Source organism: Neomonachus schauinslandi, chromosome 3, assembly GCF_002201575.2.
Source record: "Neomonachus schauinslandi chromosome 3, ASM220157v2, whole genome shotgun sequence".
Taxonomy (NCBI): Eukaryota; Metazoa; Chordata; class Mammalia; order Carnivora; family Phocidae; genus Neomonachus; species Neomonachus schauinslandi.
The window spans coordinates 13,055,657-13,082,960 of NC_058405.1; the positions used below are offsets into that span (position 1 = coordinate 13,055,657).

A 27,304-nucleotide genomic window follows, 5' to 3' on the forward strand; every position below is an offset into this window, starting at 1 on the left:
ATGCATATAAAGAAATTTTTCACAATAAAGCTTTTTTATACATATTTTAAGATACTCATACTAAAAAAATCTTGAAAATTTAGAGTAAAATGGAGTAGAAAAGGTATCTATTTTATTAAAAATAAATTATTTACAAAATTTGACACAGAAAGCCAAAGTGTCAGGTGTCTGGGTGGCTCAGTCAGTTAAGCATCTGCTTTCAGCTCAGGTTGTGATCCCGGAGTCCCAGGATAGAGTCCTGCATTGGGATCCCTGCTCACTGGAGAGTCTGCTTCTCCCTCTGACCCTCCCCTCTCTTGTGCTTTCTCTCTCAAATAAATAAAATCTTAAAAAAAACAACAACAAAAAAACAATGAAAGAAAGCTAAGGTGTCCCAATTTCCAAACTTAGAAGTTTAACTTTAGATTACAGAATACAGTGGTGAGAGACAGGCCCTAGAATCCCAAACTCTCGGTGCCACCCGAGCTCATGTCATTCCGCCAAGGGAGCCTCCAACAAAGTGTCTGGCATGCGCGATTACCTGTCAAAGTCATCATCTTCCAGCTCATCTGCATTTGCCCAGTCCTCATCCTCTTCAAGGTCAACCATCATTGCTAACATCTGAGGAACTAAAGTAAATCATCACTTCATACCTGCATACTGTGGCTTTTTAATTTTTATCAATATCACCATTTATTAACAAGAATTTTAAGAAGTAAAAAACAAAGGATTTACTTTGCCTCTAAGACAAAAATTATTTGCCTGTTCCCCCAACATCTGGTTTGTTAAATTTTAACCTTTTTGCCATATTTGCTTTAGATCTTGTTCTGTTTAAGAAGTAACATTAAAGATAAAAGTCAAACTTCCCAGATCCTATTATATGCTCTCCTTTACTCACCAGAGGTGAGCACTGCATAAAATCGATGCTTTTTATTCCCAAGTGTTTTTACACTTGAACTATAGATTTCTCTGTATGCAAAACATAGTACTATATTAAGATTTTAATTTTTACACAATAAATGGTACCATACTACACATGTATCCTTTGGCAATTTGCTTTCTTCTCAACACACATGGATTTCAACTTAATTACTCCACAGCATTCTATTACATAGACACACTACCCTACTAATGGGACATTTTAGTTGTTTCTAATTTTCTCCCTATTACAAAATTTCCTTTGATGAGATTCCTACCCACATATCCTTGACAAGTTTGAGTTCAGGGCATGAAATTGTTACAGGTATCTTCAATATTACTAAGAAAGACTAACTGTTCTGCACAGTGGATGCATAAACGTGCACTGCTCCAGGAAGTTTGAAGACAGACCTGTCTTACTACTCGACCATGTGTGAAATGCCCTGAAGCTATAGGAGGCCTCTGCTTCACACCTTTCACCAACACTTGATAACTGTTGAACTTCATGGCAACTCGATTCCACAACTGCACTGGTGTTTACTGACGCTGAGCAGCCCTCATTAGCTCCTTCCGATTCCTCCCTTGCGAATTCACTTTTAAAAATGAGGTGTTTAATCAACCCCAAATTGGTTTTTATAGGGTATCTGAGGTTGGGATATATTTTTGCCACGGAAATGACCTTTGGTCAATCATCTATCTTTTAAAGTCAGCTTTGTTTCTGTGTGAGTGGATCTGCTCATAGATCCCTCTGTTTCCTACGATCAATTTGTCTACACCTTTACCACCAACAATTTCTAAATCTTCATAGCTGAGAAGGCAAGATCTCCACTTTGCTTGTCAAAATTGTCTTCGCTACTTTGGGCCCTATGTTATTTTACATGAATTTTAGGATCAACCTTATGACCAACTCTTTTGGGATTTTGACTGAAATTGTTATTAGTTTATAGATTAATTTGAGGAGAACTGATATTTAGTTCTTCTATCAGTCTTTCAACATGTTACCCGATTTTCCCCATAAAAGTCTTCTACATCTTTTGATTTATTTCCACGTATCACAAGTCATGCCTACAACTGTGGGATTTCAGAATATCTGTGGCATAGCCACCGTGTTGGGTCCATGCACATAAATACGTACAGAGATACATTTCTCCACATTCATCTGCCTGTAAAAGGACATTCATTATATTCTCAACAAATCTGAGCTTACACAATTCTCAGCAAGTTCATCCAACAATTTTTCCACTTTTAACACAAATTATTTAAAGACCTTTGACTTACTAGTCTGTGCAACGATGTTGGTATGTTTTCGTAACATGGCAGCCGCAGTCTCAGAGAGGGTCACGATGACTTCAAGGGCAAGCTGGCGCTGCATATTGTTGAGGCTGGTGTCTCCACACAACTACAGAGAAGATGTATTTGTACATAGTTAGTAGTGTAGATTATTCACTGAAAAGAATAAACAGAACATTTACCGAAATGCCGAATTTACCTTTAAACTTAGCTGTAAAGTAGCTTCTAAGTGAGGACGCAAATACTTTGGAACGGTATCCGCAATCTCAACAAGGGATTTTAGGACTGAATCGTCATTCTGGTAGCATGAGTCATTCACAGCCTGGAAAAATTCAGAGAAAAGAAAAAAGGTCTACGTTCAAGAGTCACTTTATAGATGTGATGCCTCACTGTCAAAACATTAAGAGGCAGACAACAGAATAATATTATCGAAGAGTATTTTTCACTAAATAACTTAACAATCTACAGAACGCAAAATCTCATAGCCACATGTATACCTTCCTTTTGACTAATATTCACTAGAAACATACAAAGATTTAAATCTAAGTCAGAATTATAGTAACCAGCACAACAAACTTAAGGTTATCAAGGAATTCTTTTCATAACCAGAAGAAATCCCTTTCCTCTGTCCCTCCAATATCCGTATCTTTGTCTTTTTCAGACATGCAGTAAATACTAGACCCTATGATACATTTAAAGTGTCCAGGGACCCCTGGGCGGCTCAGTCAGTTAAGTCTCCGCCTTCGGCTCAGGTCATGATCCCAGGGTCCTGGGATTGAGCCCCACATCGGGCTCCTTGCTCAGCGGGGAGCCTGCTTCTCCCTCTGCCTGCCGCTCACCCTGCTTGTGCTCTGACAAATAAATTAAAAAAAAAAAAAAGTGTCCATTATTACTCAATTTATTTCTCTTTGACATCAAGTTAGCTCACTGTGGTATTTAAGTGTACATTTTGCATCTACCATTGCCTATTTCAGAGTGACAACTCCTAGAAGTTTTGGCTAACATTTTAACTTACTTTAAATTCAGGGGAAGAAAAATCTGAGATTAGACTTAAGTAGTGAGTACCTCACAAAATTTTTAGGTAATAACCTACTAAAACGATATAATGGAAAAGTTCGTGTTTGTCACTGACCTAAACCATCTTTTCAGCTTGACAGCATAGGGAGAAAAGTTTCTACTAAATCCTGCAAAATTAACCTGAAACATGCAGAATTCACACAGGACTTTTCAGTCAAATCCTCTCTAACCCAGTGGTTCTCAACGGGGACACTATTTCTCCAAGACTTTTTGGTTGTCACAATGACTGAGGAAGGGCAAAAGTCAGGATTCCTAGATGTCCCACATCTGTGATGCAAATGCTTCTGACGAACTCATATGACCTTACCATGCATCTCACATGATCGTAAAAGTCAGATACTTCTAAAAATGAAAAACTCATTTATAATGATCTGAACCTAAAACCCAACTCACAAATTATTTTTTGTCTGGTTTTAATGTACCAGGACTCCCCCCGCCCCCAAATGTATATACTGTGTATGTTAAAAAAAAAAAAAAAAAAAAAAGAAGATAGTAGGAAGAGAAAAATGAAGGGGGGATTCAGAGGGGGAGACGAACCATGAAAGACTATGGACTCTGAGAAACTGAGGGTTCTAGAGGGAAGGAGGGTGGGGGATGGGTTAGCTTGGTGATGGGTATTAAAGAGGGCACGTTTTGAATGGAGCTCTGGGTGTTATACGCAAACAATGAATCATGGAACACTACATCAAAACTAATGATGTAATGTATGGTGATTAACATAACATAATAAAATTAAATTAAAAAAAACCAAACTGCACAAAGCATGCACACGTGCACACGTGCACACACACACACTCATTGGGGGCGGGGGGGGGGGGGAGAATGAACACATACTTTGTTTTGTCCAGATCTTTACCATTTCTGGAAATCAAATCATCAATACTAACAGCATTCCTGGTGTTTGCCTTGCCAATGATATCTATCAGTCCACATGTTTAGCTACCGTGTTTGTATAAGTCACTTAAAAATCACCTAGTCTATGTCTTTCGTTGTAGTCATGCCCTACCATTTATAAATTGAAAAGCATGCCATTTTACGGTTTAGTTCTTTCTTTTTATTTCTTCTTTGTGTTAACTTAGGGCAATATATTTTTATTTTTAAAACTTGCATGTGTACGTAAGCATGTTACCCACGCACTTCAAAATAGAATATGCAGTTATTACAAAATAGGGGTCTAACAAGTTGCTCTAACTTACCCAATCTTATTTTACTTTCTGAATGAGGCAGAAGGTAACCTTAAAATAATAACACCCTTTGGATTCAATAGTGACAATTAACCATAAACTAGTCACTTCATAGTATAAACCATTACAAGACCTGGGTTTAAGAGTAAGGACTGCTGTCCAATTTGGGTTTGAATCATGTATCCATCACTTACCAACACTGTGATCTTGGGCAAGTTTCTTATCCCACCCTCTTTAGTTTCTCCTTATGTAAAATGGGCATTACATTTTATAGGTTATTTGGTTGATTCTAAGGCAATAACCTATGTGATTACATATTCAATAATAGCCATAAATTGCTTTCATCATTTATGTTATAGAAAAATTTTGAAACCCTAAATATTTTAAGAGACTAAGAGTCTATGAAGGGCAAGAGATCTAAGTTCAATGGGGACAGAGATTTGCATGTTTTGTGCACTGCTGAATCCCTGGCATCTAATGCCAGCACACAGTAGGCAACAGATATACTGAATAAATGAATGCACTAGAAAACTCTGATGAGACTTTAAACTATAGAAAACCAATAAACATGTAATTATCACTTATTTTATACTGTTTCCTTACCTGTAAGAAGCCGGGTAACAAGTCTGCAAAATGTTTGAATAGAGCAACGTTATGCTCATTTGCAAGTATAAATGCAGCTGTTGCTCTAGCAGATAATGTCCTGATCTAAAATGAAGACAGTAAGATAAGTCAAATATGAGAAATTTCTCCCATCCAAGTACTAATCAGGCCCAATTTCTGATGGATGCAGGTTCAAGATTTCTTAAGATGAAAATTTTCTTCATCAGTAAAACTAGTATTTATATTTTAAAGTATTAAAACTAAAGACAATCTCCAAAATACATATATTTCTTTCACAAGTTAAATGTTATATTAAATTAGGTGTTAATATTAATGGCATTGAAATTATTTACCGATGGATGTTCCTGATCTTGCATACACTGAACTAACATCCGTTTGATAACGTCTAAATAGTGCTGCTGTTGGTTCCCAAAAATTCCAGGAAAATTCCTAAAAAAGATCCAAAATGACATCATATTTTAGTAAAGCATCAGCTAGAACATCTAATGCTCTAATCTAACCTTAAACATCAGCCTGACCCAAGTGTGCATTAACCTTGAAGGCTGAACATCACTACCCATCCTCCAAGCAATCCTCTTTTGGGGTTGGGCAAATGCAACAAACAGAGCAGAGAGGATTAGGCTGGGAGCAGGGGCAATCCAGGTGCGTGCACACATTACTCAGCAGCCAATCCCAGCCCCATGCTTTATCCTTATCACTGTCTCCTTAGGAAGGTGACCTGGAGTGCAAGACGGGACAAAAGCAAGTACAAGGTTTCAGATGGTAGCTGCAGTAACCGTACTGCCTGACAATCTGCTCCTAGGCTCGGTCAGTGATCCAGGTCGTCCAAATTCTGCTTTACTTTAAATGTGGTTAACAATTACACCGAATACTTTCAATTAATTCATTCTCTACTCTGGATTACCAATATAGGTAAGATACATCTGACAACTGAAGTAGAAAATGGTGTAATATCTACCCTTATCCTCTTTTGATGCTCAAGGTAGATCTCATTTTTAAAAGTATACAATCTTGAAAAGTTATAAATCCAATTATATTTTTACTGTAGAACTGTATAACATAGACAAAATTTTTCTTAGTGCAGATAATTGTAATTCTAAACTTAGACCATTTGCTTATAAATATACAGGAGTTTATTAAAATACTGTATTTTTATAGTTTAGTTATAAAAGACCCAGAAAACAATGGGGATTCACCAGCCTTTTCTCTCTTCAAAATTTCATCATTCAAGTGGCTTTTTAAAAGATATATTTATATTTACTACTGTGTCAATCTCCAAATAAAGGAGAAGAAACTGTCTTTCATGGAATCATAAAAGACCAAGGAAAGAAAAAAATTGCAGAGGACCCTTGTATACAAAAAAGATTATAAAATAAAATTAATAAAAGCTTTGTGTTTTTTCAATTTTACTTCCAACACAAATACAAAGCTCATCTAAAGGCCTTATTTAAGTCTAAAAAGTCAGACTAAAACAAATCAATTAAAATGTGCTTTGCACATTCATGACATTCAATTTTTCAGGAAAATAAGATCAATGAATGTACCAGAAAATGTGAAGGGCAGCTTCCCGCAGTCCCATATTTTGAGAGCTCACTGAATCAAAAAGGAACTTCAAACCTTCAGGCCACTGGTTGTTGCCATCCTCATCTAAAAGTAAAGAAATCCAGGCACAAAGTGTGTAAATCAAAACTTCAAAAAAATGAAGGGTGAATCTTTTCATTTCATAAGCCTCAAAGTAGGTAGTAGTAGGAAATGTCACATGCTCTGTATTTTTAAAAAATCCTAATAAAATTAGATTCTTTACCCATAAACATGGCAATCTAATCTTGTAAAAAGGAACTGTGCTTTTGGATTACATAAGCACAGATTATCGGCAGTGGTTATTTCTAAGGAATAGCATTTGGAGAAAAGGCAGCACTATGACTATTTGATTGGTTAAATCTTTTATTTATACTATTGCTATTAAAGAGTTTTTTAAGATTTTATTTATTTTTGCGAGAGAGTGTGTGGGGGGGGGGCAGAGGGAGAAGCAGACACCCTGCTGAGCAGGGAGCCCGATGTGGGACTTGATCCCAGAATCCTGGGATCATGACCTGAGCCGCAGGCAGACGCTTAACCAACTGAGCCACCCAGGCGCCCTTGTGGGTTTTTTTGTTTTAAGATTTTATTTATTTATATATACTATTGCTATTAAAGAGTTTAAAAAGTAGGCAAAGTTAATATTTGGTATCAAGGTCTTGAAGCCAAAACACTGTAAATATGCCTTCAAACTGGAGAAGACCCAGGAGTGGGAATCCCAGGACCCAGAGCAGTACTCATGCTACTAAGGTGTTTATTTATTTATTTTTTTTTTAAAGATTTTATTTATTTATCTGAGAGAGAGAATGGGAGACAGAGAGCATGAGAGGGGGAGGATCAGAGGGAGAAGCGGACTCCCTGCTGAGCAGGGAGCCCGATGCGGGACTCGATCCCGGGACTCCAGGATCATGACCTGAGCCGAAGGCAGTCGCTTAACCAACTGAGCCACCCAGGCGCCCCGGTGTTTATTTTTAAACAAGATTTTGAAATAAAGAATTTTTGTGGTACTTTGTAATAAAAATGAGCGACCACACAAATCTGTACCAGTTAAAAGACTCAACAATCATATTGTCACAGAGAATTTTAAGAGTTGTAGAAATTACAAATGAGTTATGTATGCACTTTTTCTTTTAAAAAAATTTCCCTCCATATTTGCTGAACTTTTCTGAAATGACAAATGTGCTACTCAGCTGACATTAAAAAAAAAATACCCTAATCAGTCCCTTTAAACATAAAGATCGTGCTTGGGGGTCAAGGGGAATGAAAGCTCTATTAAAAAAAAAAAAAATCTATGGAGAGAGCACTTTGAAACATTTTGGAAACCTTTCCATTATTGTGATTTTGAATTAGATGTCACCTATAAAAATCTTATCTGCACATTTAAAAAAACGTGAAAAGAGATTTTCTAGGCTACCTAAAAATTCAAATTTAAAGGCTTCAGTGAAGTTAAAACTTACTTTAAGTTTTGAACTTAAAGTAAAAAATTTAACGTACAGGAATATTTTTAAGAATTGGTTGATATCAGTCAACTGACTTGAACAAGAATTTTGGCATTATTGGTAGTGGAGATTAAAAAATTAGGGTCATACCCTAATACCCAACAATTGCACTACTAGGTATTTATCCAAAGGATACAAAAAAGTGGATTCAAAGGGGCACGTGCACCCCAACATTTATAGCAGCACTATCAACAGTAGCCAAATTATGGAAAGAGCCCAAATATCCACAGACTGATGAATGGATAAAGATGTGGTACACACACACACACTGTAGTATTACTCAGCCATCAAAAAGAACAAAATCTTGCCACTTGCAATGAAATGGATGGAGCTACAGTGTATTATGCTAAGTGAAGTAAGTCAGAGAGAGAGAAATACCGTATGATTTCACTCATATGTGGAATTTAAGAAATAAAACAGATGAACACAAGAGAAAGGAAGGAAAAATTAGATAAAAACAGAGAAGGAGGCAAACCATAGAGACTCTTAGCTATAGAGAACAAACCGAGGGTTGCTGGAGGGGAGGTGGGCTGGGTATAGGCTAGATGGGTGATGGGTATTAAGGAGAGCACTTGTTGTGATGAGCACTAGGTGTTGTATTTAAGTGATGAATCACTAAATTTACTCCTGAAACCAATACTACATTATATGTTAACTAAGTATTAAATTTAAAAAAAAATTAGTGTCATGATTAACTAATAAGCACACCAACAATATTTTCCCATTTAGCCCTTATCTTAGTGAGGCATCCTTTTCAACCTTTAAAAATGCTGCCTAATATGAACTCAGTTAAAAATCATATCTATGAATGGGGTGGCTGGGTGGTGCAGTCGGTTAAGCATCTCTTGGTTTCAGCTCAGGTTGTGAAATTGAGCCCTGTGCTGGGCATGTCCATGCTCAGCGCAGAGTCTGCTTAAGATTCTCCCCTCTCCCTTTGCCCCTCCTCCCCAACTCTCTAATAAATAAATCTTTTTTTTTTTTTTAAGATTTTATTTATTTATTTGACAGAGAGAGATACAGCGAGAGGGAACACAAGCAGGGGGAGTGGGAGAGGGAGAAGCAGGCTTCCTGCGGAGTGGGGAGCCTGATGCGGGGCTCGATCCCAGGACTCTGGGATCATGACCTGAGCCGAAGGCAGACGCTTAACGGCTGAGCCCCCCAGGTGCCCCTAAATAAATCTTTAAAAAAAAATCATATCTGAATCTGTCAAAAAAAATAACAAAGCATATTCAATTACTTAGTATTTTTTAGTGTGACCAAAAAGGGTTTTGATGGTTGGTAAAATGCATTTTTAGTGATTTTCCTTTTATTTCATTGTTTAAAAATATTTTGGGGGTATTTCATAAAGTATATGGTATAGTGGTATAATAGCCTATGTGCATAATTTACTAATACACAAATGTAACAGCAAGAGCTCCTGGAGTCCACTGATTTTTACTTCTGTTGGCAAGTTTAATCTACAAAGTAGGTTGTAAATTACACTGTGCTTTCAAAACTTTACAGATTAAGGAGGAAATAAAACTGACAATTTTTAAGCAAACTACAAAATTATTTCTCCATACAGATGTTCTGAAGACCAACAGGTAGGTGTTATGACTATACTCCACAAACATCTGTAATTTTTGGCTCTAAATGCAGAATCCATAATCACTCTCAATTCAAACAGAATAAATGGTACTCAGGTACTTGCGAATCTTCCTTTGAGAAGACTCCACTTAAAAAAAGGATATACTCATTTTCTTCTATAACATAATAATGAATGTATCTGCATACACACCTATTAAATTCCTGGCCAGCTCTGCAGCAATATCACAAATTTTTTTCCTCATGCTAGACTGGGTTTCCATTTGAATAATCATCAGTAGTTCACTCTTGATGGCAGTCTGAACATCAGAAGGAAGAGTTGGATAGACTTCATCAAATGCAGAGGACAAAAGACGTCTTAGGAGAACAGCAGCCATTTGTCTAGCCTATAAATGGATAACGTGGTTAATAACTTGGTGTCTTACAAGAGAAAAAAATTTCCAACAAACTACATTCACTCTACCATTGATGTATTTTACTATTCTATTTTTACAATTCATTTCAAAAGCACTTAGATTTTTTTTTTAAATAGGTAAAATACAGAAAACTCTATCACATTAGCCTACTGTATAGAAAATGCTACCCCAAAGCTATTTTTTGTTCATAGCAAAGGAAAAACCTCTGAACACATCAGATTACAAATAGGAAACATCTTAGCAATGATGAAACTGTCTTTAATTTCTATTTTTAATACATTCTTTAAAGAAAAAGAAATTAATATAAACTGCAACCCTTAGAATGCTCTTTTCCTACTCCTCCATCTGGCTCTCATTCTAGTGTACCTAATCTTACTCCCAGCCTGGCCTATCTCGCTGTATCACAGCCCTTTCATTAGCCTCTTAGATAACATGCTATCAAATCCATTTATCTTTATGCTTCATTTGAGCAAACAAACATTACAAGTTTCTAATGCCTAAAAGTGCTAATCAATCTCAATGTGTATACTTATCCCATTTAAAAATCTGTACAATATATTTAAGTTTGGCATTTTCTGTATAATATTCCCTTAGATTACCCAAACACAAATACCGTTCTAAAATTTTATCATATTAAATCAATAGGCCATTGAAACTATTAAACCCAATTTTTCATGTTTTCTTTCATTTCCGGGCTGCAGCAACTCATTATCACTATAATCAGTATGGGACTGTGACCAAAAAAAAAGGAGTTAAGCTACACAAATAAAACGTGCCAATTTTTTTCTCAAGTCACTTTTCAATGAATCTTTTTATTTGAATTACTTTTGGCAAAGAGCAAACTTTTAAAGAAATCTTTAATGCTCTAGAAAGGATTCAAAATGGTTAAAATCCCTGTAAAAGTAGTTCAAGTTTATGCAGTTCTCACACTTACATTGACAACTATGAAGCCACAATCAAGATCCTGAGGCTAGTTCACAATCATCTAATTCCTAAATCAAATCAAGATTTAAAAAGGGTTCAATATAGGTTTTTTAAAATAAAATTCGATAGTTTTTAGTAGTATTTATTCTTGGCTTTAAAATTTGTTTCATAGTGGGTGTGCCTGGGTGGCTAAGTTGGTTAAGTGTCTGCCTTCGGCTCAGGTGTGATCCCAGGGTCCTGGGATCCAACCCCATATTGGGCTCAGCGGGGAGTCTGCTTCTTCCTCTCCCTCTGCCCCTTTCCCCTGCTCATTCCCTCTCTCTCGTGAGTTCTCTCTCTCTCTCAAATAAATAATACCTTAAAAAAAAAAAAACCGGGTCATAACTAACTTGATTCAATCTTCCATAATTAAAATAGCCAACTGTTTTTAGAGATTTAACTTATGTTTGTTCTTCATATTTGACTCATTTTGAATTAAAGAATACAAAGGTGAAGAAGCGCCTTCTGTCATCTATTTTTAAAAACTGGGGCACTTTTATACTGTTTTCTAAGCATTACCAAAGAATTTCAAATTGCCAATTTAAACTAATTGACCACAAGAAGTCAGGTGTAATACTATGTGGAAGTTTAGTGTGACTCCATTTCCATCATGTTTTAATATTAGTAAAGAAGTCTCACTATACAAATCCCCCCCCCCTTTTTAAATTATCTTTATGCCCAATGTGGGGCTTGAACTCATGATCCCAAGAACAATAGTTGTATGCTCTATCAACTGAGCCGGCCAGGCTTCCCTCACTTTACAAATTCTCAATTCCATGTTTCAGAGGTGGGATTGGTTTTCTAGACTTGGGATATTTTGACAAATTTTCCAAAATAAAGAAAACATTCACTTAACATTTAATATATATAAGGATATTACTTTTGGGAAGAAAAAAAATCCACTAAATGCATAGAAAAGCGATAAGAAACAATAAATTTGAATTTGGCATAGTAACAAGGTCATTTGCTAAAAACCATGATTTATAAAGGATTCAACAAAGTGTCTCTTTGTTCCTAAACATCTTTAGCATATATTCACTACTTAGAGACGACTATAAAGCATAAAAATTTTAAAGACAGAATACATATTTTCTCAGAAACATTTGGCAAAACACATTACAACACAGAATGAATTAATTTCCTCCCTTAGAATGAATTGTTTCAAGGAAGAAAATTTTTTTATAGCTACAGAAATCACTTAAATTTAATAAAATTTTATATAATTATTTGAAAACCATTAACTTAAATATCCTGGACACATCACCTGACACAGAAAAAAGAAATTTCATTCTTAATACAGGGTACTCAAAAAAACTGTAACTGCAAAATAGCTTTTAGCAAATACTAAGTTCAAAGTTCTGGTAACATCTATGCAGTAAATAACAGTTCTCATTACCCACACGGACCACCATCTAATACCCAACTTGTTTTGTAATAATGTCATATTCTCAAATACTAAATTAGTACCTCCTCAGCAGCTGTTGTATTTCTGATGGCTTGTAAGAGAAATGTGATCTTTGACTGGCCTGGGATATTCTCATAGGTTTCCTATAGGAGAAAGAAAAACGTTTAAGGTTAGAATATGTTAAAAAAATGTCATGAGCACATGAGTGAAAAGAAATGAAACGAAGACTGGGCAAGGTCCATGCACGAGAAATCATGTAATCTAGGTCTGTTGGTAAAATTTCCCCGTGACACAAAATACACTTCAGCTGGTTAGGAAAGTATGTCCAGAGAGTGACTTTCAAGCTCCCTTCCACCTTTAGCTCTTAGGTTTTTCTAATGTATGTGCACATTTTCCCAACTTTTGCTTCTTTTATGAACAAAACTGAAAGGTTTTGTGAGGTGAAAGAGGTGAAAGAGGGCCAAAAAATTCTTAAATGTGACCTGAGCTACCATGCTGTAAAGTAAGTGCTCACCTAATATCCCTTTACATCATGGAAAACTACTTATCTTGTCAACATTTTCTAGATCAGATGATGTAGAATTGGTTCAAGTTACCACTACTTACAACCACCACAGACATATCTCAGATGAAGTAAATCCAAGAAAGGGAAAGAAAGTATTCAAATTCTTTATGCTACTTTTTCTTTCAAGCAAGGATTATACTAAAACTTATATACATAAATAAATGAATATGGCCAGGAGACTTAAATCTAGGTTTTGTGAGTCAGGGCACTTCTTTCCTTCTCCATGAATAATGTAAAATGAGAACAAATTGGTTAACAATAAAAAGTTGACACTAATCCAAATATGGATTGTCAGGTGCACTTATACCAATTCTAACAAGAGCAGTCTTTTACTGCGGAAAATACATCATTCTTTGAAATACACTTGGAATTGTTTTCCCCAAGAAGACGTTTACCTTGTCTGCTCTCTAAGAGCTACCACCCCTATAACTACTTGGTTTCTCTGGACAGAAGTGACAAGGACAAGGGAGGGAACAAAGGGTCTCCCTGAATTCACATCTACCTTATTATAACTTTTATTAAGTGCTCTGTGGCATCCCTGAAATATTGACAGATAAGGAAATAAAGGCTCAGAAGTGAAATGACCTGCCCAAGGTCACATACAATAAGCAGTAGAAAGAACTCTGGTTTTCTGAGGCCAGCTGTACTCAAAATCTCCTTAGCACTGAACGCTCTTTCCGGGTTTCACTCCTGGGATCTGTCTGACTCCACCAACCAACCAGTTCTATTTATACAGTGCTACACAGTTCTCAAACTTCTCAAACATATCTCAATCCGAAGAATACATGTGGGGGAAAGGAGAATTCAAAATCTTCCTACAACCTCAAGTTCTTCTCAAGTACATAAGCACACAGGAACACAATGATGCAGAAAATTGTGACAAGCATTTACAGCTGAGGAGAGAAGATGGTCTGGATTCATGTAGACAGAAATGAGGTAATTTATGTAGATATTCATAAGATGATTGCAAAAATGGATATGTACCTTGAGGTTTCTCACTTAATCTTTATGAATGCGACTGAAAGACGGGTTATGGCCTTTTCATTTAAACAGTCTCTCACAGGACATAAAAATGCCTTTTTATTCTTTGTACCCATCTTAGCTGCTATAAATGTTTAACACTTTCATTTCCAGTGGTCTAAATCAAGTTTCAGAAAAAAAATTCCTTACTAGGATATCACTCTCAGAAAACCTTGCCCAGCTGGGACTATAAGTTTGACAGTTCTACTATGCTAATTCTAGTAGACACTTACAAACATTAAGTCAAATACTGAACTCTATTCCATAAAGAATTAAAAGTCAATGGAGAAAGAGTTTAGTTATGAGTGACATCTGATTCCTGAGAGAGGGTTCTCCCCATTTGTTATGTTCCACTGTGGCAATCCAGATATTGTATTACATTTACACCGTAACACTGGTCAAGGATAATAGTTTGGCAAAAAGAACAGCCTTAAAATCAAGTTATTAGCCTAAACAGACTGAGTTCCACCAAAACAGGGATGGTAACTCTTTCTCCTCGTATTCCCAGAACATTGGAGTGCAGCAAATACAAAGAACACATACATAAAGACTATATAAAAATATAGACTCTTTCTAAGAATATTCCTAGCACCAGGCCAGGCAGGTTCAGTGAATGTTGCCAGTGTCACGGCAAATAGAATTTCAACTCCATTTGATTTCACCATGTGCAATCACACAATGTAAAGCAGATTTCACCTCCCCCTTTCCTGCCCACAAAGAAGAAATGCTAGTAAGTACTTACTTCACTCATTCCATAAATACTTATCATGAGCCTACCTTGCATATGAAGAGGGGACAAGTTTTACCTAGTAAACACCCTGGTTCCTCAAAAACCAAGTACATTTTTCAATGTTACCTTCCTCCAATTAAAATCTCATTAATGAAGTTCTATATTAGAATCAATGAAAAACAAAGTCAATGGAAAAAATAAGAATGTAAAATCCATGCATATGATTAATAAAATACTTAAGCTTATGTCATAAAAATGTCTAGTCATGAATGCCATGGACATTCAACTTTGTATTACCTGTCAACTACTTACTCAATTGTTTATTCATGTTATTGTATTTTGAGACTTAGGGAATTGAAATCATTTCTTCAAGCATCAGAAACATTTTTTGTAAAGTTAAAGAGAAAAAATCCTTGAAAATTTAACAGAAATAAAATATAAAGCCCACCACATTGTTTATACAATGGAAGTTTTAAAAACTTTTAAAAGTTTTGAAGAACTTTAATGTTTTCAATATATTACAATAAAAGTCTTCTACTGTACTTGATTTCACATTTGAATATAAAAGAAGTCACCTTACTCGACAGTTTGGTATTTGTGTCAATTAAGTATTTTTAAAATTTTTTTTTTTAAGATTTTTTTTTTTAATTTATCTGACAGAGAGAGACACAGCGAGAGAGGGAACACAAGCAGGGGGAGTGGGAGAGGGAGAAGCAGGCTCCCCGCAGAGCAGGGAGCCCGATGCGGGGCTCTATCCCAGGACCCTGGGATCATGCCCTGAGCCGAAGGCAGATGCTTAATGACTGAGCCAGGCGCCCTCAATTAAGTATTTTTATTTTGACGGAGTAAATTACAAAGATATTTACTGACCTTTTGCCAATTCTTTAGTTAAAAAAAATTTATATGCTATTTCAGACAGTAATACTCCATTTAATTTAGTTTGATTACTTATAAACAGCTCATTTCATAAGGCAAAAAAAAGGGGTATTAAAATATCATTATATGCAGCTATTTATTTTTCAAATAATATTTTGCTTTCTTAAGAAGCTCTATTTACAGTCCAGCTTTGTGTTATATGAGACCAGGAAACTTCCCCTCTAACATTTACCTTTTTTGGTGTCAAATTAAGAATATTCTGGGGCACCTGGGTGGCTCAGTCATTAAGGTCTGCCTTCGGCTCAGGTCATGATCCCAAGGTCCTGGGGTCAAGCCCCGCATCGGCTCCCTGCTCAGCGGGAAGCCTGCTTCTCCCTCTCCCACTCCCCTGCTTGTGTTCCCTCTCTCGCTGTGTCTCTCTCTGTCAAATACATAAATAAAATCATAAATAAAATCTTAAAAAAAAAGAATATTCTATTTTATAATACCTAATTTACATATTAATATGTTTCCGGTATATACAAAGAAAGTAAAAATGTACTACCTGAATGATAGGAATAGAGACTAACAGTACAGTTGATCCTTGAGCAACATGGGTTTGAACTGTGCGGGTCCACTTATATATGGATTTTTTATGAATACAGTACAGTACTGGAATGTCTCTTCTCTGCTTTTGATTTTCTTAACATTTTTTCTCTAGCTTAGTTTGTTGTAAAAATATAGTATATAATATGCATAACATACAATATATGTGTTAATTGGCTGTTTATGTTATTGGTAAGACTTCCAGTCAACAGGAGGCTATTAGTTAAGTTTTTGGGGAGTCGGGGGTGTGGGGGCTGGTGTCCCTGACCTCTGAGTTGTTCAATGGTCAACTGTACTTTTCAATTGTTCTTTATGAGAAAATGTGCTGAATGCTCCTAACTATCCCCAAAGTGATGGAAGTGATAAAAGATTTACAACAGGCACCAATTGGAATTCAAGCTGAACCAGACACTGGTATTTAGTTCAATAGAAAAGAGATTCCCCACTAGGCTTGACAATAGAGACTTAAGCAACTGGAGGGAAGAGGGAGAATTAAACTCGCTTACTAATTACAATGCTGTTCTGCTTTGTAATACATGGCAATTTCTATTATGGGTTGGGATTAAGAACTTATTTTGGTGAAAAATTACCTCCAGAGTTAGCAAAATGCATTAAAGTGTTTTTATAGGCATCATCACATCCCTCTGACAGGAGTGCAAACTGATGCAACTAATCAATGCACATTACTTCCAAGGACAAATGCTACTTTTAAGTATTCCACAAGTAAACCCGGCAAAGTCTGAAAAGATAGGTATGCATGTATTCCCATTTTTAAGAGGACAATGGAAACCTAATGTCCATTCATAGGAAGGTTGACTGAATAAATAATACATCCATATGATGGAATACTACATAGCTGCTTTAACAAAATCTCTTATGTGGCAATGTGAAATATGTTGAGTGAAAAATCCAAGTTGCACAACAGTATGCGTACGAAAGGCCCATTCATGTAAAAATGAATGTATACATTTGCACTAGTAAAGATATTTTCAGGGACTACTCACAAGACACTTAAAAGTAGTTGTCTTTGGGGAATGGGAAAAAAAAACGATTTGCGCTGTTTAAATTTTTACCCTGAACACATATCACATGTATAATACATGAATCAAAAATCATTAGACTAAAGTTAGTAATTGTTTAAAGTGCTTTTTCATACAGAACTGAACTTCCATTGTATTTACGTTACATATTATAAAACCACTAAGCACAGCCAGCATATCTTAATCTAGTCAAAGTAAATATTAACAACATTGTGATTCTAAAGACATGTATAAAATTCATGACAAGAGGACTTGTCCCCCAATTTCATCAGCCACATGTAAAATAAATTTCTGCTCTGTAAAAATATCTGGCTGAACATCCTTCACTGAATCTTATAAAAATCTTTAATCTCGTGGTGGCAGAGAACTCTACATATAATCAAGTTTGAAGACAGGTTCTTATAATGCACTTAAAAGAATCTAGAAAGTTTCTGCCCTTCCCTTTTAGCGTCTCCCGTATATATCGTGGTCTCGACACTGACAGCATTAACATTAGTCTTATACTGAACTACGTGTGTCTTGCTGCTACTTGGTAAAGGAACTTGCAGATACATCTGAAATACTGTCTCTTGAAAATATATCCACAGCTCCACAATTTGGAGGCCAGAAGCCAGAGGTGGCTTAAAAAAAAAAAAGAGAGAGAGATTCAGGTTAGATTTAATGAAATTAAAGACTTAAACATATGGTGGCACTGGCCCACTTAAACAACGAAGTCCCAGGACATCCGCAGTTATGTTATGAGACCACAAATCTCTAGAGATCAAAGAAAATTTGTCCGAAGGAAGAATAAAGGTGGAAGGTGCTTGGAAAGAAACCCTAAAGGCAACTCACAAAACCGTGGGCGGGTGGAAGGGAGAGGGAAATCCAGCTTCCGATGCTGGGAACTAGACAAGAAAAAGAGGACTAAACGGAAGTAAGTGGAAAAGCAAGAGAAGACACACATTTCAAAAGGAGGGGATGGGGGAGGGAGGGAAAGACGAGGACAGGAGAGATACAGAGGTGATGGGTCAGGGAGCAGCTGGGGTTTGGGGCACCAGGAGGGCTAGGCTGGGTGGAGACCGAGGTTGGAAGGGCGGGGGAGGATCCCACCGGGAGAAAGCGGGAAAGGGGCGAGGGGAACCCCGGGCCCGCCCCACACCCCACATCCCTCCCCGCCGCCCGGCTTCCCCATCTGGGCGGGGGCAGCGTGTCAGGAGTGGCCGCACGTGTGTGCGAGGGGTGGCGGGGTGGTAACTGGCGCCGGGCGCCGCGGGGACAAGGGCCGGAAGGGCCCGGGGGCACGGCCAGAAGCCGCGGGCCGCCTCACACGTGGGCTGCGCGGCCGCCGCCCGGCCCGGCCTGCGCGGCCACGGCTGAGCAGCCGAGGCCCGGCGGGGCGGCGTCGGGGGAAGGGCTGCGCGCCGGCCCGGGCGCGGAGTCGGGGGTGGAGAGCTCGGTTACCTCTGCCTGTTTCCGGACCACATTGTCGGGGCTGAGCAGGTTTCCCAGGAGCAGGTAGAACTGTTGCTGCTCCGCCGCGGCCGCCGCCATTGCGCTAGGCGTGTGAGAGAGAAGGAGGGAGGGGAGACAGGAGCTGTGAGGCGCGCTGGCGGGCCGGCGGGAGGGGTGGGGGCGGGCCCAGCGCGGGGACCTGCACCAGCGGCGGCGCGGGGCTGGGGAGGGGGGGGGGCCGGGCGGGAAAGGGCGGGGCAAAGGGGAAAGGGGAGGATGGGGCGGGGCCTCGCGACCCCTCACCCCGCCGCGGCCCCCAGTGCCAGCTTCTCATTGGCTCTGGGCGCGGGAGGCGGGGCCGAGGCCGCCTCCTCCGGGGCCGCGCCGATTGGCCACGCACCCTGCAGTGCCGTCACTGGCGACTCGCGGCGGGCAGCCCGGCTAGTCGCGGGCGAGGTGGGGCGGGGACTTTGCCGGCCAGCTGGGGCCTGGGGTGACGTCGGGAAGGTGGCGGGAGGGGCTGGCTGGCGGGCCGCGCAGCGCCGCGCCGCGCCGAGGGGCGTGAGGTCCGGCTGGGGAGGTGGGGCTAGCTTCAGAGCGCGGGAGATTTCGGCGCCGCGGGCTGTCCGGCCTCCTCCTTTGCCGCCTGCTAGCCCCTCCCCGCGGCCCGAGGAGTGCCCCCCAGCTCCAGCCCCCTAGGTCTCTGGAACCCTAAACCCCCACTCCCCTGGGAGGAGCTCCTTTGAAGCCCACTTCCCATTTAAATTCCACTCCCGGGTTCACAGGCTTCTTCATCTGTCAGACCCTCCGACCTCCCCCAGGACTATGACTCAAGCCGCCCCTTCCTCCCGCGGTGCTCACCAGTGACTCACACCTTCGGCTTGTCCGGCAGAGGTGTTACTCAGCCCTGGGCTCTCCCGCCAGGCCTCCCCTCCCCTCCCCTCCCCTCCCCAGCCCAGGGTCTTCGGGAGTTGTCCACGTAGCGCATGTGCCTCCAGCCCCTCCCCACCCAGGATCCGAGACTATTCCTTGAATTCCTTGTTTTGGGGTCCCATTCTTTCAATGATCGGGAGGAGTTGGGAGAGAGAACCCCTCCCTAAAGCAACACTGGTTTGCAGAGCTGATCTAAATGTTTATGGGTTCCTACCGGTACTGAGGGGCCCAGAGACCTGATTTCAATAGCATGAACAATACACCCAATCTTCCTTTACTACTGGAGCTGCCCAAATCGGAGAAATCAGTGTTTAAATCAAAGGGCACTTCTCTTGAGCCCCTACCGAGTCCAGTGTTTTGAGCTAAGGGTGATAGTGAAGAAAAGAATTCATTTTTGCCTCTAAAGGACAGTGGTAGGAAGGAGGTTCCACATTAGGTGAGAGAGTACTACACTTCGGGCAGCCCGTAGGGAATTTAATTTCCTATTGGCTATCCTGAAGTTCTGCTCTCTGGAAATTTACTTAAAACATTTGCTTTTAAGTGAATGATTTTAAGCTTTAGCTGTATTTTAGAATCCAGGCCAGTGGGTCCAGAATCTCTGGGCTGAGACCCCGGGATCGCTATGCAATTGTGATTACCAGCCAAGATCTTTTAAAGGATTCTAACGAATTGGTGGAGAAGACTCCCTTAGAAAGTTTTAGCTGTGTCAGTGATGCGTTCTCGACAGGAGGTCTACAGACCTATCTTTGTAGAATTGATGTTTCTTAGATGTGACAATTTATTGTTCTTATGACACATTATTTCTTTAAAGATAGACCGTTATGTAGATTAATTTGGGGTAGTTGTTTTTTTTTTTTTTTTTTTGCTTGATATTTATTTATTTAGGTCAGCAGTAGTCATGTCTGGATTCTGAGGAGTCTTTTTCCTCACTCAAAATTATTAAGATTTTGGGAATTACTTACCAAAACCATTTTATGACTAGGTTACCAGGGAAATAAGATGACCTGTCTAGAGGCTTGCTTAGGTATGGCCTGATCTCCAGTTACTTTTTAAAAATCTGTGGTATGTGTTTTATTGGCAATGACTCTGTAGATTACATATATTTGTTTAATAATTATTAAATAATAGAAATTCCAACGTAAGTCTACAGATATGTCAAGGTAGGGAGCTTGTGTTTTTGGTGAGGCAAAGCATAAACTTATTATTTCAGGTTATAAATAAAACAAGTTAATGGTGACATCAACTGCTAGAATATGAAATGTCAGCCTACCCTTATTTTAATATTGTAAGTTTCCAGTCAAAAGGGAAGGAGATTTTTAAGGGTAAGGAATAAAGAGATCCCCAAATGGGAGAAATTTCTGTAAACTTGGGGTGATTATCAGCCATCCTGACAACTGAGACTAGTTCTGGTGCCGAGGAAGCCTCCAAAGTGGGAACTGCATTTTCAACAGCAGGCCTGCCAGTTTGGAGAGTTCCTAATGCTCAGCCTTTTGGGAATTTATGGCACTTAGAAACCCATTTCCCATGGAGAGAGTCCTGTTTGTTTTATGAGTATTATCTCCCCATAAGAAAATAGCTCGGATATTGTATAATGGCAGCCCACAGGAATATAGGTTTATTTCCCAAGGAGATTAGATGTTGGAAGGTAAATAACCTTGAACTTGAGTTGAGTGAATTTGGGTATTTGGTCTCTTACTACTTATGTGCACTTGAGTGAGCACTTAATGTCTCTAAGCCTCGATTTCTCATCTATAAAATGGAATAATAATGGCTGTTAAGGTATGATATTAATCACAACAGTTCTGACATTAAATTATAATTGGAAATGAAATGGAGGGGTGGAAAACCTTAAGTTTTGTTCACTCCCGATTAGCTGTCATTGCTTTGGCCCAGTTAACTGTGAACAGCCAGCTCCTGATACCTTTCACTTCAGCTTATTAGACCTGACTCTACCTCTATTAAATTCTGGGGGCATATTTGCTCAGAGCATTTACAACCCCTTGTGAAAAAGGGTGAGGTTGGGAAAATGGAAGACTTGAAGTTTCTCTCAACTAGGACATGAAATCTAGGTAATTTAGTTTTTTGTTTTTCTTTTTTAAGATTATTTTAGAGAGAGAGGGAGTAGGGAGAGGGGCAGATGGAGAGAATCTTCAAGCAGACTTCTCGCTGAGTGCAGAGCCCCACATGGGGCTTGGGGCTCGATCTCACAAACCCTGAGGTCATGACCGGAGCCAAAATCAAGAGTTGGTGCTTAATTGACTGAGCCACCAAGGTGCTCTGGTAATTTGGGATTTTTGTTGTTCGTCAGAAGGTACTGCACAGCCTGGTCATGACCTATTTATCATAATACAGGAGGCAAGACTCCTTAACAAGAGAGCATCAGAATCTTCTTCAGGTACTGCTCTTGGTTTTATGGGTTTTCATGTTAATGGGAGTGGTTGGAGAAGTTAGACTTTTAAAAACCCTGTGAAAGCTTCTCTCAGCTGGAGTAGAATTTGGTCTTGTCTGTCATTTCTGGTTTATTGGATGCTGAGTGTAAATAAAATAAGATTCTCCCAAATGAGCAATCTGTAAATTTTTAAAAGTTGCCCCAGGACTCCAAAAGAACCTCAACTACTTGTCCTGGTAGTTGTAAGCACATGTGCTCTCTGTATCACAACTTATTATGAGGGTCAGTTTAAATAATATAAATGAAAATATTATAATCTATAACTGTATACAGGTATGAGGTGATGGTATTCTTTACAGGTGTTTGTATTAATAGTTAACTTGGTACAATGAAAAAAGTTGGCTTTGTTTTTTCATTTGTAAAAGGGGAATAACACTTCTTCATAGGGGTATTGTAAAAGTTAGGATAATATTTGTAAATTCTCATGGCATGGTGTCTGTATAGTACTCAATAATTATCAGCTATTATTAATTAGACGGATTTTAGGATTAAATAAGGAATAGACCTCAGACAGCTACATGTGATATGGATGTATGCATCACACTGTGTGTGTAGAAAGTGTATTTGTATATTTTCTGTTAGTCTCCCAATTATGCAGAATAAAATAGTACATTGATGGATTAAGGATAGTTAATAGGCATTGGACTGATAAATAAGATTTCTAACTCTTTCTAATATTGATGCTATTTGTTGCTTAGATAAGAGCCCCAAAAGAGATGAGAACTGTTGAGAAAAGTTGTTTGCTGAAAATAAAATGCTGAACTGTTTACATTTCTTCAGCTGCTTTTTATCAAGACTTTCAAACCCCTGTCTGAAGCTGTCTGTTACAGTCAGAGCATGCCAACCAGGGGCAAGTGAAACCTTCATATTCCCAAAGGGTACTGCACCCAATAGTCAGCAAATTGTTAAATTGAAGACAAGCAGGGGATATTTGGATTCGATTAGTTTCTTTTGCTTTTTTTCTGTTTCTCTCTCTCATAGTTTTATATATGAAAATTACTGAATTCTGCAGGTTTTTGGATACATTTTAGGGAGGTGTAGAGTTTGGAGGCTAGGATCACAGGCTCCAAGAGCCAGCCAGAATGAGAATTCAAATAATTTTGACTTTACAACTTGCATGCTGTGATCTTGCCCAAGTTAATTAAACTTTCTCAGCCCCAGTTTCCTCTTCTATGAAATGGAGATAACAGAAGTACCTTCCACCATGTGTTAAAATACTTGGCATAGTGCCTAGCACAGAGTAAATGCTTAATAAATGTTAGCTGTCATTACTGATTCAGATTGAAACCTCCAAGATTTGTAAATTTAATTCTGATTGTACATCTACTTGTTAGGTTATTATGTTTTTATACTCCTATTATATAAGCAGTCATGTTATAGCAATGTATAATAAATTGTGGTTAAGAAAAAATTATTTAAGTTTGATGTGATCAAAATAGAGCATTTTAAGGCCATTTTCAGTTTTAAATGCTATAGTTCTTTGTCCAGAGTGGTAGCCACTAGCCATTGTGGTTATTGATCACTTGAAATGTAGCTAGTTTGAAATTAAGTGTGCTTTAAGAGTAAGGTGCAGACTAAATTTCAGAGACTTAGTAGAAAATTAAGAATAACAATTTTGGGGTGCCTGGCTGGGTCAGTCGGTTAAGTGTCCAACTCTTGATTTCGGCTCAGGTCATGATCTCAGGGTTGTAAGATGGAGCCCTGAGTCTGGCTCCGTGCTCAGAGGGGAGTCAGCTTGAGATTCTCTCTCTCCCTCTCCCTCTGCCTCTCCCACTCCTGCTCTCTCTCTTATTTATTTGAGAGAGAGAAAGAGAGCGCACATGAAGGGGGAGGGACAGAGAGAGAGGGAGAAGCAGACTCTCTGCTGAGATCCCAGGTCCCTGGGATCATGACCTGAGCTGAAGACGGATGCTTAACCGACTGAGCCACCCAGGTGCCCTAAATAAATAAATCTTAAAAAAAGGAATAATTAACAATTTTATGTTGATCACATGCAGAAATGATAACATATTGGGTTAAATAAAATATGTTAATTTTACTTATTAATAAGTGATAATTATTAACTACATTAACAATTTTTCCGTTTTTACTTTTAAAAATATGACTATTAGAAACTTTAAAATTACATGTGTGACTTGCATTTGTGGTTCACATGTTATTTCTATTCAACAGTACTTCGCTAGAGAGTAAAATAACCAACTAGCTATACACAAGTGTCCTACATACTTTGTTAATTTAGATTTAGGAAGTGACTTGTCAACAAAGTGAAAATAAGTTACCTTATAGTGCTTTCTGTTGCTTCCAGTTTTCCGACTTGATTCTCAGGGATTTGGAGACATGGTACAGTACTTCCTGAGCAGTGTTCCTTGCTTAGGAATTTCCTTTCCCTGCTGGTTGGACATTAAAGAGATTTGTGAACCTCTAGAAAGTAAGACTCCAAATTTGATCCTCTAGAATAAATCCTTATAAGTTAAATCAAGAACTAGTTAAGAGCTGGGGGAAAGAAGAACTCTTTTTATTTTTTATTTTTTTTATGTTGATTTTCATTTAAATGTGGTGAATGGTTTAAAAGCCATCATTCACTGTATTGTAACACCTGAAATAAAAATATACATAGCAGAAGAATTTAGTTTTAAGTGTTTTTCTGTGGAACAAGGTAGGTTGAAAATAAAAGGACGGAAAAAGATATCCCATGTAAACAGTATCCAAAAGAGAGCCAAAATGGCTATCCTGTATCAGACAAAATAGATTTTAAGATTAAATTATCTAAGACAAAGTAGGATATTTTATTATGATCAAAGCGTCAATCAGTCAGGAAGACACAGCAGTTACATACACACGTACCTACCAGCAGAGCCCCAAAATACATGAAGCAAAACTTGACAGAACTGAAGGGAGAAATTCAAAAAAATAGTTGGAGACTTCAATCTCCACTCTTTTGTGTGTGTGTGTGTGTAAATTTATTTTATTTCCTCTAGATAAATTCTCCCTTATGACAAGGTATAGAATGACATACGTGAATGATGAACAATCCTAAATTTAGTTTATCCCATAAAACAAGAAATGGTTCGCTCTCATTAATCCCTTAGCTGAAGTTACAACACTTAACAGTATGCAAATGGCAGTGACCATTTTATATTTAGGAAATCAGACATGGCAAAGTGATCATCTTTTCCTTGGGTCACAAGCTGAGCAAGTAACAGCAAAAGACATAGCTCTCTTAAGCCCCACTGGGATGCAATTACCCCAGCAGAACATCACTGCATCTGATTTATTACAGAGTACTCTGAGGAAGACCTTGGCTCCCACTTTCTTCATCCCTTCAGATGCCTTAAAGAAATAAGGCTTTTACTTAAATACCATGTACAAAATACCTGTACATGAATGTTTTAATGTTATAGTGTGCCTTTTTTCTTAGTCCTATGAGGATGAAAGGTAACTCAGTAGTGGGTTGAGATTTGCTATGTATCTTCAATACTAAGATAAAATTAAAATTATACCAGGCACATTTTGGCAGTTAGTGTAAACCCAGCATTAACGAGATACATGCCAAAAGATGTTTGCTTCCAAGACAGTGAAAATGGGTGCATGGGGGCCTATATCCAAACTAATGCTTCAAACTTCCCTCTGATTTCGACAAGTGTCATTATCAGTTTGGCACTTTGATTGCCTGTGAACAGGAACTTCCTTACACTGCTATATTCATCCTCGCTCTGCCTTAGTATAAAGTTGGAGATGGCCTTTGGTCACCTCCCCTTTATCAACTGATCTCATTTATGCCCCTCCAGGATACTGATCTAGGTGGCTCAATCTGAGCTAAGCGGGCAGGGTAGAGCAGGACGGCTTTTCCACCCACTCCTTAATCAGTTGGTGGGCAATGGCTAACTTAGGGGGCAACCAGAATGTCCCATACTGTTGCCGAGTATATGGATTGTTTTTCCTCAGGGCTGTGGCTACCTCATCATGACTGAACCAGCCAGCTGCCTCTAGTTCTTTCAAGTTCACCTGGATCTCTGTCTGCCCTGCTTGCACAGTTGCATGACAAGCAATCATGAGTGAGCTATTAGGAAAGGGCCAGTGCTGGGATGCAGAGTACTGCAGTCTTTCCACCTCCAATCCCACCTCTTCTGCAACTTCTCTCCGGACAGCCTCTTCCAGACTTTCACCTATATCACAAAAACCTGCCAAGGCAGAATACATTCCCTTAAGGAACTCTGGCGGGCAAGCAGGCATCGAGTCCCATCTGACACCAGAGTGATCACCCCAGGAGCCATCTGTGGATAATAGATAATCTTATTGGAAGGGCACACACGCTTGCTGCCAGCCATATTCTCCTTGGTGGGCTGCCCGCTTCTGCTACAGAACTGATGAGCATCATGCCAACGGAGAAGAGCCTGAGCCGTGGTCAGCAAGGAGGCATCCTTTGTATTCAGCTGAAAGAGCCTTCCTCAGCTCAGTGAAAGAGCCCTTGAGCTCTGTCTCCATTTCTGGTTTCTGTAAGGAAGCATTTATGGAAGAGGAGCTTTTTAGACCTAGATCCAGAGCAAACCACGCTTCATGCTGTTCAGAGCATCCAGTCAGCACAGAGTCTTCTATTCTTTGTGTGTCCTGTCCAAACCTTGCCAGGAGCCTTTCCAACTCTAGTAGGCTATGCCTGGAGGCCTGGTGTTGGTGTCCCGATTTCTGAAGCAAAGGAGCCAGGCTATGAAAGAGATAAAATGCTCCTGTCTGCTGGGCTTTTTTACATGCATCATCATCTTCCTTCAGTTCAAATAGATACCGGGTCTTAGTGACATAAGTTGACAGCAGCCTAAAGTACCAAAAAGATTTTCTCCTGCAAGCAATTCCACAATACAGGGACATTGTCAGGTCTTTGAATTCCATTGGGGGAGGGTGCCTTCCTAGGCCTCAAGAATCAGCAGAAACCAGGGAACTCCTCTCAATCTCCACTCTTAATAATGGATAGGACCTCTAGGCAGAAGATGAACAACAAACAGAAGACATGAAGAACACTATACACCATCTAGACCTAACAAACATCTGTAGGACACTCCATCCAACAACAACGGGATACATATTCTTCTCAAGTGCACAGGGAACATTCTCCAGAAGAGATCACATGTTGGGCCATAAAACAAGTCTTGGTAGATTTAAAAAG

At 39.0% G+C, this 27,304-nt stretch overlaps 2 protein-coding genes across 3 annotated transcripts in view; both read right to left on the reverse strand.

Annotated features, from left to right (window-relative positions):
* IPO5 (importin 5) overlaps positions 1 to 18,937 on the reverse strand; it is a 42,186-nt gene extending 23,249 nt beyond the window's left edge. The window contains exons 1-9 of one of the 2 annotated variants that reach the window (XM_021696049.2): positions 18,774 to 18,937; positions 12,580 to 12,660; positions 9,927 to 10,119; positions 6,617 to 6,719; positions 5,405 to 5,501; positions 5,052 to 5,156; positions 2,387 to 2,509; positions 2,176 to 2,296; positions 521 to 608 (exon numbers count right to left, since the gene is read on the reverse strand). In XM_021696049.2, coding sequence (XP_021551724.1) covers positions 521 to 608; positions 2,176 to 2,296; positions 2,387 to 2,509; positions 5,052 to 5,156; positions 5,405 to 5,501; positions 6,617 to 6,719; positions 9,927 to 10,119; positions 12,580 to 12,660; positions 18,774 to 18,863 — 1,001 coding nt within the window. In that variant the 5' untranslated portion in view covers positions 18,864 to 18,937. Of the gene's footprint in view, positions 1 to 520; positions 609 to 2,175; positions 2,297 to 2,386; positions 2,510 to 5,051; positions 5,157 to 5,404; positions 5,502 to 6,616; positions 6,720 to 9,926; positions 10,120 to 11,083; positions 11,134 to 12,579; positions 12,661 to 18,773 lie in introns of those variants that run through there. The other variant, XM_021696050.2, reaches the window with a different exon arrangement.
* Positions 18,938 to 25,962: 7,025 nt separating this feature from the next.
* On the reverse strand, positions 25,963 to 27,009 carry LOC110585892 (NAD(P)H pyrophosphatase NUDT13, mitochondrial-like). Its single transcript, XM_044913135.1, is given in 3 exon segments — positions 25,963 to 26,354; positions 26,357 to 26,589; positions 26,591 to 27,009. Coding segments are annotated over 3 exon segments (1,044 nt in total).
* Positions 27,010 to 27,304: the final 295 nt, after the last annotated feature.